The sequence below is a fragment of the Antrostomus carolinensis genome, unplaced genomic scaffold (genome assembly GCF_000700745.2).
Source record: "Antrostomus carolinensis isolate BGI_N321 unplaced genomic scaffold, ASM70074v2 scaffold645, whole genome shotgun sequence".
Taxonomy (NCBI): domain Eukaryota; kingdom Metazoa; phylum Chordata; class Aves; order Caprimulgiformes; family Caprimulgidae; genus Antrostomus; species Antrostomus carolinensis.
In genome coordinates this window covers 12,510-28,373 of record NW_010315513.1, presented here as the reverse complement: position 1 = coordinate 28,373, position 15,864 = coordinate 12,510, and the positions used below count along the sequence as shown (strand labels likewise).

Genomic DNA, 15,864 nt, shown 5'->3' with positions numbered 1-15,864 from the left:
ACAAAACAATGAAAGGTGACAACAAAAAAGAGTAACTCTGACTCTTCTCACACAAATGGGGCGATTCATTTATTTTAAAGACTTCAGACCTGTCATATTAACTTTATAAGGAAAACAGATTTGGTTTTGGTGTATTATTTTTTCGTTCAGTATTAACTGCAGTAAATATTTCAACTGAAAGAGAAAACTCCCTCTATACTCATTATCTACAACATAAGTACCAAGACAGGCGACAGGAAGCTCACATCGTGATCTAACTTGCGTCACTGCATTTGCAGAAATCCCAGTGGTGCTGGGCACAGTAATAAATGTGAAATATTGCCCAGATGAAGAACGAACTTATAACCTTCTCAGTATTAAACTGCCACTATGGCTCTTCCAGGCCACGGGTTTTAGACATAACAGAAGCCAGCTGACTACATTTTAAATACATTGCCTACTTGTTTCCCCAACTTTTCTTTCATCACTTTCCATTCTTATCTAACGGAAATACTACAGATTCTTTCACTGCTGGTGAGAGCAAAACAGATTTTTCCAGTGCTCTCAATTCATCACATGTAGTGAATAAATCTGGTACACAGGACCATTCCTCCTGCTGACAGCAAGGGGAGGAATCTATGATACAGCTCATTGAAATCTGACTTTGTACCAAAGATTTCCAGATACCAAATTATTGCCTCCCTTCATGAGAAGTAACCTACCCTGGGGAAGGTATCTTCAAGGTGCTTGGCCTGAGCATGTGATGACGTACAGTTCTTGCACCAAGATTAACTCAAGGAAAAGCGAGTAAGTACAAAGCTGTACATACTTTTTATCCATTTGATATTTGTCCCTAAAGACTATCCCCAATGCAGATGGGATTCAGAAATGGTAATATTTAGGGGCTGAGACTCTCTCAGCCGCAGATCTTTCTCCAGGACATTTCATATTCTCTTCCATATTCAAACAACTTCTCAAGCGTGCAACTCAAAAATGTGCTGCATGACATATGAGTACATGAAATCTCCAATTTGCACACGCATAACTAGAAACTTTTATTTCCTGTAACTCTTTGATGCAGAGCAGTCTTGTGAGTTTGCTTCAAGGTGTCTCCTCACTTTTTCACAACATGAAGCTTCCCTTCCCAAGGAAAAGGCCTGATAATTGTGCTTCCAATAGATTCAACACTAAGCTGTTCAGTCAGTCACTCCATAATCCATTTTGGTCGAAATTAGCTAAGACAACTCAAATCAGCCTAAAAAAAGTCTGGTTTAAGTTAACTGTGCCTTAGAGCTCTCAAGAAACAGTTGAGTCAAGAGATGACAGGGAACTGTGGAGGGGAGAGGCGTGGAGACATGGGTTACCAAAACTCATCATCTTCTAAGACGTACTTTAAATTCTTAGTATTTTTAATTCCCTGTGCATTTCTCAATAATAACCAGATTTAACAAAGAGCTGAAACCAAAGATGTTTCACAAGTAAAGGTGCAAATAATGCTACTAATAACAAAACTGGGTATTAATTTGTTCTTTCTTCTGTCCTCCTTAAAAATGTAAGCTATTTAAAATACACCCCTCTTCCTCTCCAAACTCACCTAAAATTTAAATGATTTCTCAACTAAACACACTTTCAAATCCACTGTTTACTTTCACTAGAAGTGAAACACTATTTCATGTTGTATTCTCAGGACCTGCATTGCGCATTGCATAACTTTTGCATATTCTTAGAACAGTCTTGACCAAAATAAAGCATTAGTTTTCCGTCATCCTCTGAATAAAATGAAATTCTCATAACTCTAGCTCCCAGATACACACTGTAGGTAAATAGACTGAGGAAACAAATTTGTGTAATATTCTTTGGACCCTTAAGTACCTTTTTGCCAATTCCTCCTTTCTAGTTAAAGTCATTTTTCCAGATTCAGTCTTTTTGCGATGTATGTAGAGAAATTAAATCAAGTAATTTTTTAAAACCAAACATTAGAAGGTTCCTCTAATACTTTTTTAAAAATTAACACAGGGTAGCCTGTTCAAAAGACTACCTCCAAGTACGTGAAAAAGATATGTTTAATTACCACCAATAGCATGTGAGCAAACTCCATTAGTTTGAGGTAATGTTTACCTGAACTGAAAATAGTGCCAAATTTAACAGAAAAAACCCCCATGAACTCCTAGGGTTGATCACTTTATGTGCTTACATGTAGTTGGAAATAAGCTTTCTTCACTTATCTCCCATGTACCTTATTTAAACACACAAGCTGCACAACAAAATGTAGATATTCCTTGCCAGCTGAGCACGGCGCACACCTCAGTGCGAGACGCTTCACAGTACCTGACCCTTTAATGATGCAGGTCAGGAATTTCATCCTTAATGCTACGGAAACCAGGTATTCAGGTAATCAGTCCAACACAGCGGATGCATGGCAGCTTGCTGTCACTGGTATCACATCAAAGAGACAGGATGTTAGCTTCCAGGTTTTTATATCTCTATTAAAGAATATAGAAAAGCCGGTCTTGGAGCAAAGTAATAATTAATGAATTCTTTTTATTCTGGGCACAATTTAAGCCTACAACTGGATAAAGTGCATTGTTCCTAACTACCTGCAAATTTCAGTTAATCTATACCCAGTACTGCAGAGAAATCTCAGTTAAGAGGCATCAAGAGGAATGTCATTTCATTTTAACTGTCCTAACACTGTCCAATAATGCCGTCTTACACAAACTTAAGTAGAGATTTACAAATTTCTCACTGAAATGCCATCGCAAAATGTTAATAAAAGGGAAGAAGATTACTGCCTTAGTACAACTCCTAGTAGGCTACCGAAATCTCCAAACAAAAAACCCCAGGTGCTTCAAGAAAGAGATGCAGGAAAATAGATGAGACAAGGGAATTAAATACCCAAAAAATGGATTTCCTCTATGATCTTCTGCCAGACTAATTTCTAAGAATGACAGAAGAAGCTTAAATTAAGTAAAATGATGCAGTTATTAGGTGGGAAGACATGACAATTTTTCTAGTCTAGAATAAAAATGATACAGTGATCAGATAACAGTTACTCAAACTATTCAATCCTTCACCAAATTATAGTAATGCAGAAATGCAATTACTCTCTACAGTGACCTCTCAAAGGAAAGCAGAATTAAGATTGGAACTAAGCAGTAAAATCAGAAATGTGACTTTCCAGAAGTTTCTGTATAATCTTTAATATATTTTAAAACTCAAGCATTAAATTATTTTTTTTGTGTCAGGCGTAGAAGAAAAGTTCAGCATAAAAGAACTGGCAGAATATACTGTAAATCTTTACAACCAAATAAAGAAATCACATTAGTTTAGATAAGGAGCAAAGATCACTTTCATCCCCCAGGTGACCTGGCTATATCCTACATTAAGGCTATAATCTCAGTCTTATCTATGACTTGCTTTGCTTAATTGCATCATATCATTAATATTATTAATTTCTGCCATTGCCCATAAAACTGAAAGCCTCATGCCAATTCTGTAAAATCTATAGGTTGGAACTGAATTAAACACAGCACATAGCGAATTGCTTAAAACCATCATGATGTACTACGAAGCACCAAGCACATAAGTATTTAAAAGACAGAGCACCTATCTTTATTCTTTTGGTCCAAGAAACAAGGGAAGAAGAACATAGGTTTCTTGCGTGACTAGAATTTGTTGGCTTTCAGAACGCTTTGAGTCAAAGTAGAGCTGTATTGTGTCTGAACAGGCCTCATAAAGAATGCATTTTTCAGATACTCTTCTCCAACTTTTAAAGAAGGGCAGAGCTAACTAAAATGCTTCTGTACCAGCAACCTCCAGAAAACTAGTCTCAAGATCAGCGTGGAATAAAATCCAAGGTGAAACTCAAGTTACAGGTAACAGTGTAAAGCAAGCACTGACAACATGCTCTCTAGAGAATATGCCCCCTGATACATTCATAAACAAATTCTGCACCTTGTTATGTTCAGTTTTACACAGAGATGGTAAAATAGAGCTGTGACGTAATGCAGAAATAATGTGGATGCCAACAGAAACCTTTCACACTCCATGTTCCTAAGAAGGAAGACTTTAGCTGTTTAATAATGAGCAGCTCAATGATCAACTAGCCTTCAAAACTTGTTGTCCTTTCTTAATATTTTTCTTTTAAACCCAACTGACCTTCTCTAGCTGTTCTGTACCAGCGACACAGCTGTATTTCAGAAGTTCCAGGTAAGGCACATAAAACATATCACTTTAAGTATATATCCCTTAAGTGCCAAAATCGGTTAAACTTTCATACCTTGTGTTAGAATCATAGAATGGTCTGGGTTGGAAGGGACCTTAAAGATCATCCAGTTCCAATCCCCCTGCCATCAGCAGGGACACCTGCCACTAGACCAGGTTGCTCAAAGTCTCATCCAACCTGGCCTTCAACACTTCCAGGGAGGGGGCAGCCACAACTTCTCTGTGCAACCTGTTCCAGTGTCTGACCACCCTCGCAGTGAAGAACTTCTTCCTAATATCTAATCTAAACCTGCCCTCTTTCAGCTTAAACCCATTTCCCCTTGTTTTGTCATTAACTGCCCTTATGAAAAGTCCCTCCCCAGCTTTCTTGTAGCCCCTTCAGGTACTGGAAGGCCACTATAAGATCTACCCAGAGCCTTCTCTTCTCCAGGCTGAACAGCCCCAACTCTCTCAGCCTGTCCTCATAGGAGAGGTGCTCCAGCCCTCGGATCATCCTCGTGGCCCCTCCTCTGGACTCATTGTAACTGCTCCAGGTCTCTCTTGTGTTGGGGGCTCCAGAACTGGACACAGTACTCCAGGTGGGGCCTTAGGAGAGCAGAGTACAGGGGCAGAATCACCTCGAAGTATGAACTCTGCTAACATGCCTTTACAGAACGTTTCATGGTATAAGAATAGTTACCACACAATGTAAAACAATACTTTTTTCTTTTTCGTCATAAAGGTTTCACCTATAGATAAGCCTTCCTTTATGGTTGTTCAGTGATTAAATTTATCCCTACAGACATTTTTAAGACAAACTTTCTTGTACCACAATCCATTGTAAAACAAGTCAGTTGAGCTCTTACAAGGATACTGCATATATGAACCACTCTTACGTGCCAGTAAATTCTAGCTGAAGAATTTTAAACCAGTGTTCATAATCCAACTAATAGAAAATACATGACAGATTTCCTCATGAAATGTAAGGAAGGTGAAGAAGTCAAACTTACACTTTTTTTCCCTGCTCCTTAACAAGTCTACCTTATTTACACAGGTTACAATAAGATGTTTTTAAATCAACATTATTAACATTTCAGTGCTGTTTCTAGTAAAAATAGCTTTCAGAGGAAGCAAGACAGTTATGCAAACAATAAATCAGAGTATTACTAAATAATTACCTCAGCTTTTATCTTCTGTTAAGCTCCTTGAAAACAACAGTATATTTAAGGATTATGAAAAATACTTTATATATCTCCTTTCCAAGGAAGATCTAAATAGCAGTACTATAGGTCAATTCTTGGATGTGATTAGCCAAGCTGTGACCGTTTTCCTCCTTTAGAAAAGCATATGGCACTGACCACATTTCATATTATATAAGCGTATATAAGCAGCTGGTAACCATGCTCAAGATGCATTATAGAAGCAAATTCCTCATTTGAATATTTATGAAATTATAAGTAGTTTGAATAAGAAGTCAGAGTAACATGTAACACAATATAACAGAATCAGTGGGAGTTGAAGTTTTGTTTGTTAGGGTTTTGTTTGTTGGGGTTTTTTTTATTATATTTTGTTTTTTAATGGGCCACAAAACCCAACAGGGTCTTTAACTGATCACACAATAAAACTCTTGTGAAGTCACCTGGAGATCTTTTCTCTCTGCAAATTAAATATTTGACCTACCTTGAACGGTAAGTTCTGCTTGAGCTTCAATCGTCTCGTTTCCATTATCTGCTATGCAGGTATATGTCCCAACGTCCTCTTCCGTAACATCACGGATCTCCAGACTGCCTCCCGCAAGCAGAAGAAATCTTTCATAGCTGTGCAAAACAGGACATACGGGTGATTCGTTGGACAAACTGAGTTAAATAACATGTTACCAGAGAAACACACACAAGCCCTCTGCCTGAAATGCCTACATAAACTGAAAAAGTGTACATGGAATATTCCTGGGTCCTGTTCACAAGGAACTTTTAACTAGATGATCAAATTCCATACTCTGACTTCACATTTAAAATTACATTCAGCTATATCAACTCCACAAAAGGAGCTCAGCTTTTTACACCTTCAGTTCTTCTTAATTAAACATGATTCAATGTATTTAGACAATAGGAACTAAAACATAAGATAAATAAAATAACCATTTCATAAAAAAACAAACAAACAAACAAAAAAACCAAAACCCACGTTTTGCAGATTCAGCTGGAATGACTTCTTGCTTAAAAATTTAAGTGAATTGTAACATGTCAGATCTATGCTTGTACAGCATAAGAAACAGCAATGCATATTGTATAGTGTATAGTAATCACATTTTTGGAAAAAGATAGTAATTTCAGTAAGATTTCAGAAGATGATACAGGTTAACAAAATTTTAAAAGACAAATTCAACAAATTGGCAAGTTTCTGTAGAGAATTTTCTGCTTTTTATGCTAAATGTAGTAGCTAAATGTAGCATTTTACGCTGCATGTAGAACCCTCAGCAGCTGAAAAAAAATGACATAGTTTACTTGATGGCTTCCTTTCTGACATTATCAAGAAATGGCTTAGCAGGCAGGAATTGACTGAATTATTTCAAAATATTAACTGAATAGCACATTACAACAATTAATTTTTTTGGTCCCTATAGAGTGGCCAACGTACAAAAATCAATCTAAAGTGCTTTCTCTACTTGAAATTTTACTAGAATTATGTTAGTAGAACCAATGTTCTTACCTCCTTGGAAAGACAGGACACAGCCTTCTGACTCACCTAATATACCACATTAATATAGATTTATCATACTTCTGTAACTGTTGATCAAATTTCTGACTCAATCCATTTAAAAACTGAACAAACAAAATCATTATTGGAATCAAATGAAAGAAATCAGTCTTAAAGGCATCCAGGGAGATGTCCTACCCAGGTATACCGTAAGGAAAGGAATCCTGTTTCCATGATGTAGTAACAGGAGGACTACAGAAAGTTTGTTTTCGAAGAAGTGCAGGGAATTTGAGTCAAAATATAAATAAATTTGAAAAAATGTATTAAGAGCTTTAAAAAGAGGAATGCCTGAAGAAATAGTAGAGGAGTATGTGAACAGCATTGCAAACATGCTCTAGCTAAGAGGAAAACAGCATGAAGTTTGTCATTAAACCTTTTTTTTTGGAACTGCTCAACAGAGGTTGAAGGACAGAAAGCAAGAAGAAGATACATTATTATTTTGATAGCATTTGATTGTCATTGCTGGGGAAAAAAAAAATAAAAAATGCCCAAGCCTCCTATCATGGATCAGACAAAAATAGGAGACTCAGTGGTAATCAAAGATAGTGAAAGATGTTCTGTCTCATATTTCAAGCAAGTACAATCTGTAAAAAGGAGACGCGAACAGGAGCTGCCACAACTCTTATAACTCCCTCTCCCCCACACCCCCAATTTCTTGTATTCTATTGACCTGCATTCTATCCAGGTAATTCATTAGATTTAAACCACACAAGTCTGTTGAAGTTAGCTCAGAGAAACCGAACCTTGAAGTCCTGTACTGCACCATCTCCAAGGCAAATCTGACCATCTACGAAAGTTCTAAGATCATCTAAAAAGTTCTAAGAAACAATGCTCTTGAACCTCTTTGCATCTGAACACTGACAGTCCATGAACACTGAAGAGCTTTCCAAATGTTGTCAAGGTGAACAGAAACATCACTGAAGCTTATTTGTGAGAACAGCATGTTAGATGTGTTAAGGCTGCACTAAAACCACGCTTAAAGAAAAATAAACAAGACAAGTCTGGACCTTGACACATCTACATATGCAGTTTTGTATCTCCTTTTATTATGTAAAATAGCTCCTTTGATTATTGGGTCTAGCATTTGTGGTGAATTAAATTAATCAGAGTAGGATATAATCTGCTGAAGGCTAAAATGAAAGCAGAAAGAAATGGAGCCAACTGGTAAATGTGCTAGATCTAGCAGGGAGAGGGATACAAAACAAGAAGGCTGTGCAGAAAGAACTGACTGGATATGAGAAGCTGAGACTGAAACGATCACAAAGGAATGATAAAAAGCTATACAGATTTAGTGCAACTTTTATGACATATAGTCCCTTTTTCTGAATATTTACCAATTTCCACAGTTATCCATCTAAAAGTAACAACAACTGTCTTATGATGCCTGCTTTCCCATAGCCAGCCTCTGGAACAGTGAAGTACTTTGTGCATGGTGAGGCAGGAGGCTCATGGGTACAAACCAGCAATTAAGATACTACTAAAGCTATAAAAAATTACTAGATGTTGTCACATTAAACAACAAGTATTTGAGGTTATAGGATCTCGCAAGCTACTTGTAATATGGTAGCATTTCCATGAATTCTCCTTTTGGTCAAGAAACAAGGGTATATAGTTTTCAGACATTTAAATTGTGTGCTATGCTTTTTTTCTCTTTGATTATTTTCCTCAAGAAAACCTAGAGGAAAATCCAGAGTTTACCAGTATGTGTTCCAACACAAGTGCACTGGTGTCAAAACATGGAAGAAAATAATTAATCTGTCAGACTCCTTGGTGATTCCTTCTGTACGCGTTAGCTGGGGAAGAGTTCTGGGCTTAAAGCAAAACTGCTTCTCTAATAAAGTGAAAACATGTTGATTTTGTAAGGACAAGGAAGCATTTCCACAAAAGAGCAAAGCAATCACATTTCAGACACTGGAGACAAAGAATCAGCTTAATATAAAAGTGATAACATAATTTAAAGTATCATTAAAAACAACAAAGATTGATCATTCAAATGTCAGGGAACAGCAAAATCATATTGAAGCCTTTTATATGCATTCCATACAGCCCTCACTTACACACTCATAATATACAATTACTGGAGCTACTCTGGATACCTAACACATGCTTTTTTCTGTTCCATTATCACAAAATATAGTGAGCCTTTATTAATTTACTGTATTCAAACAGCCAGTTATACCCTGAGGTTTTGGCTTTTTTTTTTTTTCCCCTCTTTTAAATTACTATTCCCAAAACATCTTATAATCTATTTGCAGTCTAGGTAAGGTACAGCAGATAAAATTAGACAGTAAATTAGATTATTTTGTGGAATCTACTACCAGAAAAATCTCCATAATTACTCTGCTATGTTTAACCTTTACTGTGTTGGGCAAGTGTAATTCACTTAATACAAATCACTCAGAGTGCCTGGCAAACTATAATATGAAATAATTAAAAATATCACACGTTTGGGTGAAGTATTAATAAAAAAGCCCCGCATTAAGAATATGTATGTGAGCATACAATTAAAGACTTCATTTGAATACATACAGCAACAGCATAAAATTAATGCCACACATGCAACCTCAGCTTTGTGATCTCTTTGCTTTAGAAAACAATTAACCATACACCCATGATATAGTTTTCTGTAGGCATTTTTCAATGATAGAAAATTTTGCTAAATTGAACAGCCCAAAACCACCAGAGTTAGCTGTACTTCAATAGTCCTATTAAAATATCATGTTATTGTTCAGGCTTCTTTCAACTGCTTGTTTGCAGATTAACCATCTCATTTACTACAGCTTTTTAAGGAATTTGCAGTACATGCATTTGTAATTTCTTCCATGTAAGCATCCAAATATAAATCAAGTTACACAATATATGCTGTCTGACAACATACTGAAAAGATTTCAAAGCAAAACATCATCTTCCAAACATCTGAAACTCTGTGCCCATCTTCCAAGCTCGGAAAATCCATCTTGGCAGCCACCTCAACTGAAATGTCACTTTTCAACTTCAGAATCACCAAAAGCACAAAATTACTCTTGCATTTGCTAAAAAACAGACCCTCAGGCAGTAGGATCCTTAGCCTATGAAAGGTTCAAAGTTGGCAAAATCTGAAAAACTACCCAACCTGTATAAATCATTTCCATCATAGCCTTTTGTATCAGGTAACGTGGACAATAAGGTAGATTTTACTTTAGAAAGTTTTCTGTGAAGGACAGAAGATTCATTCAAATAGCTTTTTACTTCAGTGACTTTCCCCACATGCTACCATTTCTCTCCGTATTTTCTACATTCCTGACAGACATATTACTTGTTCTGAGTTCATGGAGAAAATCCAGCTGAAAAAAAAAAAAAAAAAAAAAAAAGAAGAATGCATATTCGCATTGCTGAGCCACATGCATGATGGGGTGAGTGTCCACTCGTACTGCCAATCTTAGATCATTCTGGATGGAGAAGACCTTTAAGATCATCCAATCCAATCATTAACCCAACACTGACAAGTCCCCGACTAACCCATGTCCCTCAGCACTATGTCTACATGACTCTTCAGTCCCTCCAGGGATGGGGACTCCACCACTGCCCTGGGCAACTCCTGCTAATGCCTGAGAACCCTTTCAGCAAAGAAATTCTTCCTCAGATCCAATCTCAACTGCCCTTGGTGCAACTTGAGGCCATTTCCTCTTGTTCTGTCACTTGTTCCTTGGTTGAACAGACCCACCCCCACCTCTCTACACTCTCCTTTCAGGGAGTTGGAGAGAGCCAGAAGGTCTCCCCTCAGCCTCCTTTTCTCCAGGCTCAACATCCCCAGTTCCCTCAGCCGTGAACTCATCACACTTGTGCTCCAGACCCTTCCCCAGCTCCATTGCCCTTCTCTGGACATGCTCCAGCACCTCCATGTCCTTCTTGGAGTGATGGGACCAAAACTGAACCCAGCATTCAAGGTGCAGGCTCACCAGTGCCCAGAACAATGGTAAGAGAACTTCCCTGGTCCTACTGGCCACACTGTTTCTGATACAGGCCAGGATGCTGTTGGCCTTTTTGGCCGCCTGGGCACTCTGCTGGCTCATGTTCACTGCTAACCTCCGAGTTCCGAGTTGAACGAAGAAGACGAGTATGGGGGATGATCACTGCTGTGTTCCTGCTTAAAGGACTAAGAGCAGTATATCCTATATCACAAGATTATATGCAGTAAATACAGATAAGTCTAGAGGCTTGCTTCAGATTTTGAAGCTCTATCTTGGAGCTACAAGCACCAGTACCACCTTGGAGCTACAAGCACCAGTACCACCTTGGAGCTACAAGCACCAGCACCATAAATCTCAACCTAGAAGAGAGTTTAGCCTTTTCCTTTCTTTTCAAACAATGTCGATTTGAGAAAATTATTACATATTATGAAGATTATTAGCTTGACTACTAAGCCAATTCAATGACAAGCTTTCATCACAAGTCAAGGTGACATCATAGACAATGATGGACTTCTTTACTTGAACCAAAAAGTCAGCAGTTAAATTATCATATTTCTTTAAAATCTCTCTTAAATTTCTTTAAAAGTTAACAAGTTCTGAGAGGATTCCTTCAAGCTGTTAGGGTTTTACTGCAATGGAAACTTTTAGCAATGCATATCACTGGTTTCTCACTCAAAGCTTCCTTCTCTTCCACTCAAATTTGTTTGGAAAATATTTTATCACAGCAAACTAATTTCATAATATATTGCATGGTTTGAGGAAGTGCCAAGACTTGCTATCATTAAAGTTTACTCATATGTTATTCATACTTATGCATTAACATAAACCTTATTCCAGTCTTCAACAAATATTCCACCAAAATTAAATATCTTCCCTTTTTCAGGTCTTATAACAAATTTCAATTCCTAACCCACTGCTCCCAATCCTTAAAAATAATCTATTTTTACTAAAAATACAGGCTCCTATACATATTCTCCTTAGCAGTAGAGCTTGAAAAGAAAACATTTAATTTTATATTAGATTAATTGCCACAGCTAAAAAGACAAAAGTAAAAATAAGGTTGTGTGCCTAAACCATTTAACAAGGGGTAAAAGTTAGGGACATACCTGACCATGCTGTTCAAGTTTTCTTTCCTAACCCCATACATACACACACAGATTATATATATGTATATATTTCTATGTATACCTACATATACGTGTGTTAATATACGTAGTGTGCACATATAAACAAAAAACACTATTTAAGAGCTTTTTCCAGGCAGAAAGTACATTCAAATCTACCCAAATGAAAAGGATCAGTTTTTTCCTGGGATAAAGAAAAGCCATGCTATTAAGAAAAACTCTTAATTGTATATCAAAAGGGGATTTTAATACAAAGTAAATGGGATTTAATTTGTAATTAATTTAAAAGAACATGCATAACAAGCTAAGGTACCTATTTTGCAGCAGTCTTAACTGCAGGCCTTACTCCAACAAAGAATCTTAATTTTTAATTCTAGCAATTTTCCAGTTATTCTATTCAAAAGAATAATAGAACAGCTGTCAAGGTAAATTGAGTTTAAGAACTTTTTGTTGTCTGCTGTTTGAATCTCTTCTCTATGTTAAGCCATAGTCATGAGTAGCAGACTTATTTTGGCACGTGTGATCACTTTAATGAACAATGAAGGAAGCTTACTCTTACAGAGTAGAAAAAAAATAAAAATCAAATTTTCTCCTTTACCTACCTTAAAAGTAAACTTTATAATGAGCACCACATTTCACTAAGAAAAAAATGCTGAATGTCACAAGAAAAAAAAAAATTTAGTCAGCAAGGTAACTTTACTGACTCATATTCAGCCAGACCAGAAAGGTTCTGTAAGTAACAGTTCATCTAAAGAAATACCATTTTTATTGTTCAAAACCCCTATTCACTCGTTTTTGGTTCTACCATTGAGCAGAAGGAAACATTTATTTTGAATGCAAGAGGAATATTTCTTTGTCTTTTCAACTTTACCCTCTTTAGTGAATATCATAGAATCACAGAATGGTTTGGGTTGGAAATGACCTTAAAGATCATCCAGTTCCAAGCCCCCTGCCATCAGCAGGGACACCTTCCACTAGACCTGGTTGCTCAAAGCCTCATCCAACCTGGCCTTAAACACTTCCAGGGAGGAGCAGCCACAGCTTCTCTGGGCAACCTGGGCCAGTGTCTCACCACCCTCACACCAAAGAATTTCTTCCTCAGATCTCATCTCAGTCTCTGCTCTGACAGTTTAAAGCCATCACCCCTGTCCTGTCACTCCCTGCCCTTCTCCAAAGTCCCTCCCCAGCCTTCCTGGAGCCCCTTCAGGTACTGGAAGGCCGCTAGAAGGTCTCCCAGGAGCCTTCTTTTCTCCAGGCTGAACAGCCCCAACTCTCTCAGCCTGTCCTCACAGCAGAGGTGCTCCAGCACTTGGATCATCCTCATGGCCTCCTCTGGACTGGCTCCAGTAGGTCCATGTCCTTCTGATGTTGGTGGCCCCAGGACTGGAGGCAGCACTGCAGGTGGGGTGTCAGGAGAGCAGAGCAGAGGGGCAGAATCCCCTCCCTGGACCTGCTGCCCACGCTGCTCTGGATGCAGCCCAGGACACGGTTATTGGCCTCTGGGCTGCAAGCGCACGTTGCCAGCTCATGTTGGCCTTCTTATCCACCAGCACCCCAAGTCCTTCTCCTCAGGAGATGACAACCAGCAGATTCCAAGAACATACAGGCACATACAGCTTTCAGTCTGTCAAGAGGCCTTCCTTGGGCTTGGCAGAGAACATGCATAGCTCATTTCTTGCAGGAGTAGAGAAGTGTTTCATAAAAGGGTGTTTGGGAACAATGACAGTCTTGTGGCTCCTGCCTCACCACACCATAGGATGCTGGAAAGGTGCTCAAGAAAAGATGGCTTTGTGCAAAGAGCTGGTGACAGCACAGAGGAAGCACTAATCTGACTGACAACCTGACACAGGGTTCACAGAGGGATTTGTACTTGCAGCAAAAGTTAACTGAATCCATTCTTGTAACAAAGAGACATAATGCTAAAAACTAACACTAAATATTCTGAAACATCAGGTCATACATGGTTCAGATTGTGCACATATAAAGATCAAACATGTTTACTAATTTTATGCCTCAGCTCTTCAATAAGATTTCTCACTCAATTTTGGAAAGGAAAATAAATGTGTGAAGCCCTCAGAAGTTTATCATGACAGCCTGCACAGAAGAGCTCCTAAGGGAATTAACAGCACTGTATTCGCAGCCAGGATTTGAAAATTTGAGCTTTATACTAAAAATATATATATATATACACACACACATACATGTATATATATATATATAAAAAGAAGAGCTCTTCAGTAAGAGTCACATCCTTGTGCACTGAATGTGACATAACCTAGAGCAGGATGGGGCAAGGGGGTAAGAAAAATTTATAAAGATATGACATAACATCATTTTACATACAGAAAAATTAAGATATTACCAGGAACATTTATTCTGACATTTCATCACATTTGACTGTGCAGCTCTAATGAGTCTGTATCATCCTTTGTACATGAATGATTTCTTATATTTACAAAAAATGAATCTAAATCATGTGCCATCAGATTGACATCAACCCAATTTCTCAGTGGTATTAGCACTGTTAGTCATTATCCACAGAAGCTTGCATTTTCCAGATAAAGACAGTTCAAATTACAAGCCTCAGGATTTTTTAATTTAAGAGTTGACAAAAGGGAGATATATTACTATCACTGGTACTGTAGAGAGACCTGCATATTCCTTTAGCCGCTCTCTGTGTCAGCCGTGACACAACGTAACTTTACTCCGCGTTGTTTCACAATTAACTTGTTGCTACATTAATCTCACCACTGACTTTGAGGGACATTGAGACCGTTTCAAGTCTGTAATTTTGAGGGACATTGAGACCGTTTCAAGATTGTTTCTGTTTGTAATTTCTTTGTTCTAGATAGAGATCATTAGATAGACAAAAAGATAGCTTTTCTTGATAAGATTTGTTCTGCTTTTTATACATCTTTTCTATTTACTTTAAATGAATACACCAGCAATGACAATGTATAATAGAGTAGTTTTCACTTAATGCATTCCTGAAAGACCACAATTTTTTTTAATCGTGCCTAACATTTTAGTATTCTGTTTTAATGAGAAATTATGAAATTCTGCTTTAAACACTTATTCCTAAATTCTTATGGAACATTTAGATGCATACTGGACATCTTCATTGCAGAAAGAATAATGTAAGTGCAGGGCTTCACACAAATAATAAATGCCATCATGAAGAAGTCGGCTTTTCTGCAGTGTCCTTATACCCTTAATTGCTTCTTTTACTCTAGTGGCAATCTAAAAGTAATATATTCTTAATAACCTTCCTGTTTCAAATAAGATTTCTTGGTTTCAGGTGTCTATAAAAAAAAAAAAAAATAAAAAAAATGCTATGAGATTGTTCCACAAGCCTCACAAACGACCTTACTTGCTGTAACACTCAGTCCAGAAATCCTCCAGCATTTGAAAGCCACCTTCTGTTCTCCTGGTTTAAAATTAAGCAGAAAGCAAATTGTGCTCTCATCTCAAATTGTAACTCCGGCTGGATTCCAACTGTTATATCAAAATATACATGTTAGCCACTACTCACCCTTCTGTGATAAGCTCTTCTTCATTTCTTGTCCACCTGATATATGGAGCTGGAAATCCTATGGCAACACATGGAAAAACTGCACTTTGCCCAGTAACTTTAGTAAGTGAAGAGGGCTGCCTCACAAACATCAAGTTCTGTGGCACCTCGGGATCTGCAAATGTTTTGTAAAAGACAAAGCTGTTACCAAATGCAGAATCAGATTATTTTATTTAAAAAAAAAACAAACAAAAAACAATCAAAAAAGGAACAAAAAATACCCAACGAACCACAAATCATAGAATCACAGAATGGTTTGGGTTGGAAGGGACCTTAAAGA

General features: G+C 37.6%; 1 protein-coding gene across 1 annotated transcript in view; it reads right to left on the bottom strand.

Annotated features, from left to right (window-relative positions):
* NEO1 (neogenin 1) overlaps positions 1 to 15,864 on the bottom strand; it is a 127,990-nt gene that overhangs the window by 104,304 nt on the left and 7,822 nt on the right. The window contains exons 3-4 of the mRNA XM_010167961.1: positions 15,546 to 15,699; positions 5,863 to 5,999 (exon numbers count right to left, since the gene is read on the bottom strand). Of these exons, the coding sequence (XP_010166263.1) occupies positions 5,863 to 5,999; positions 15,546 to 15,699 (291 nt within the window). The remainder of the gene's footprint in view (positions 1 to 5,862; positions 6,000 to 15,545; positions 15,700 to 15,864) is intronic.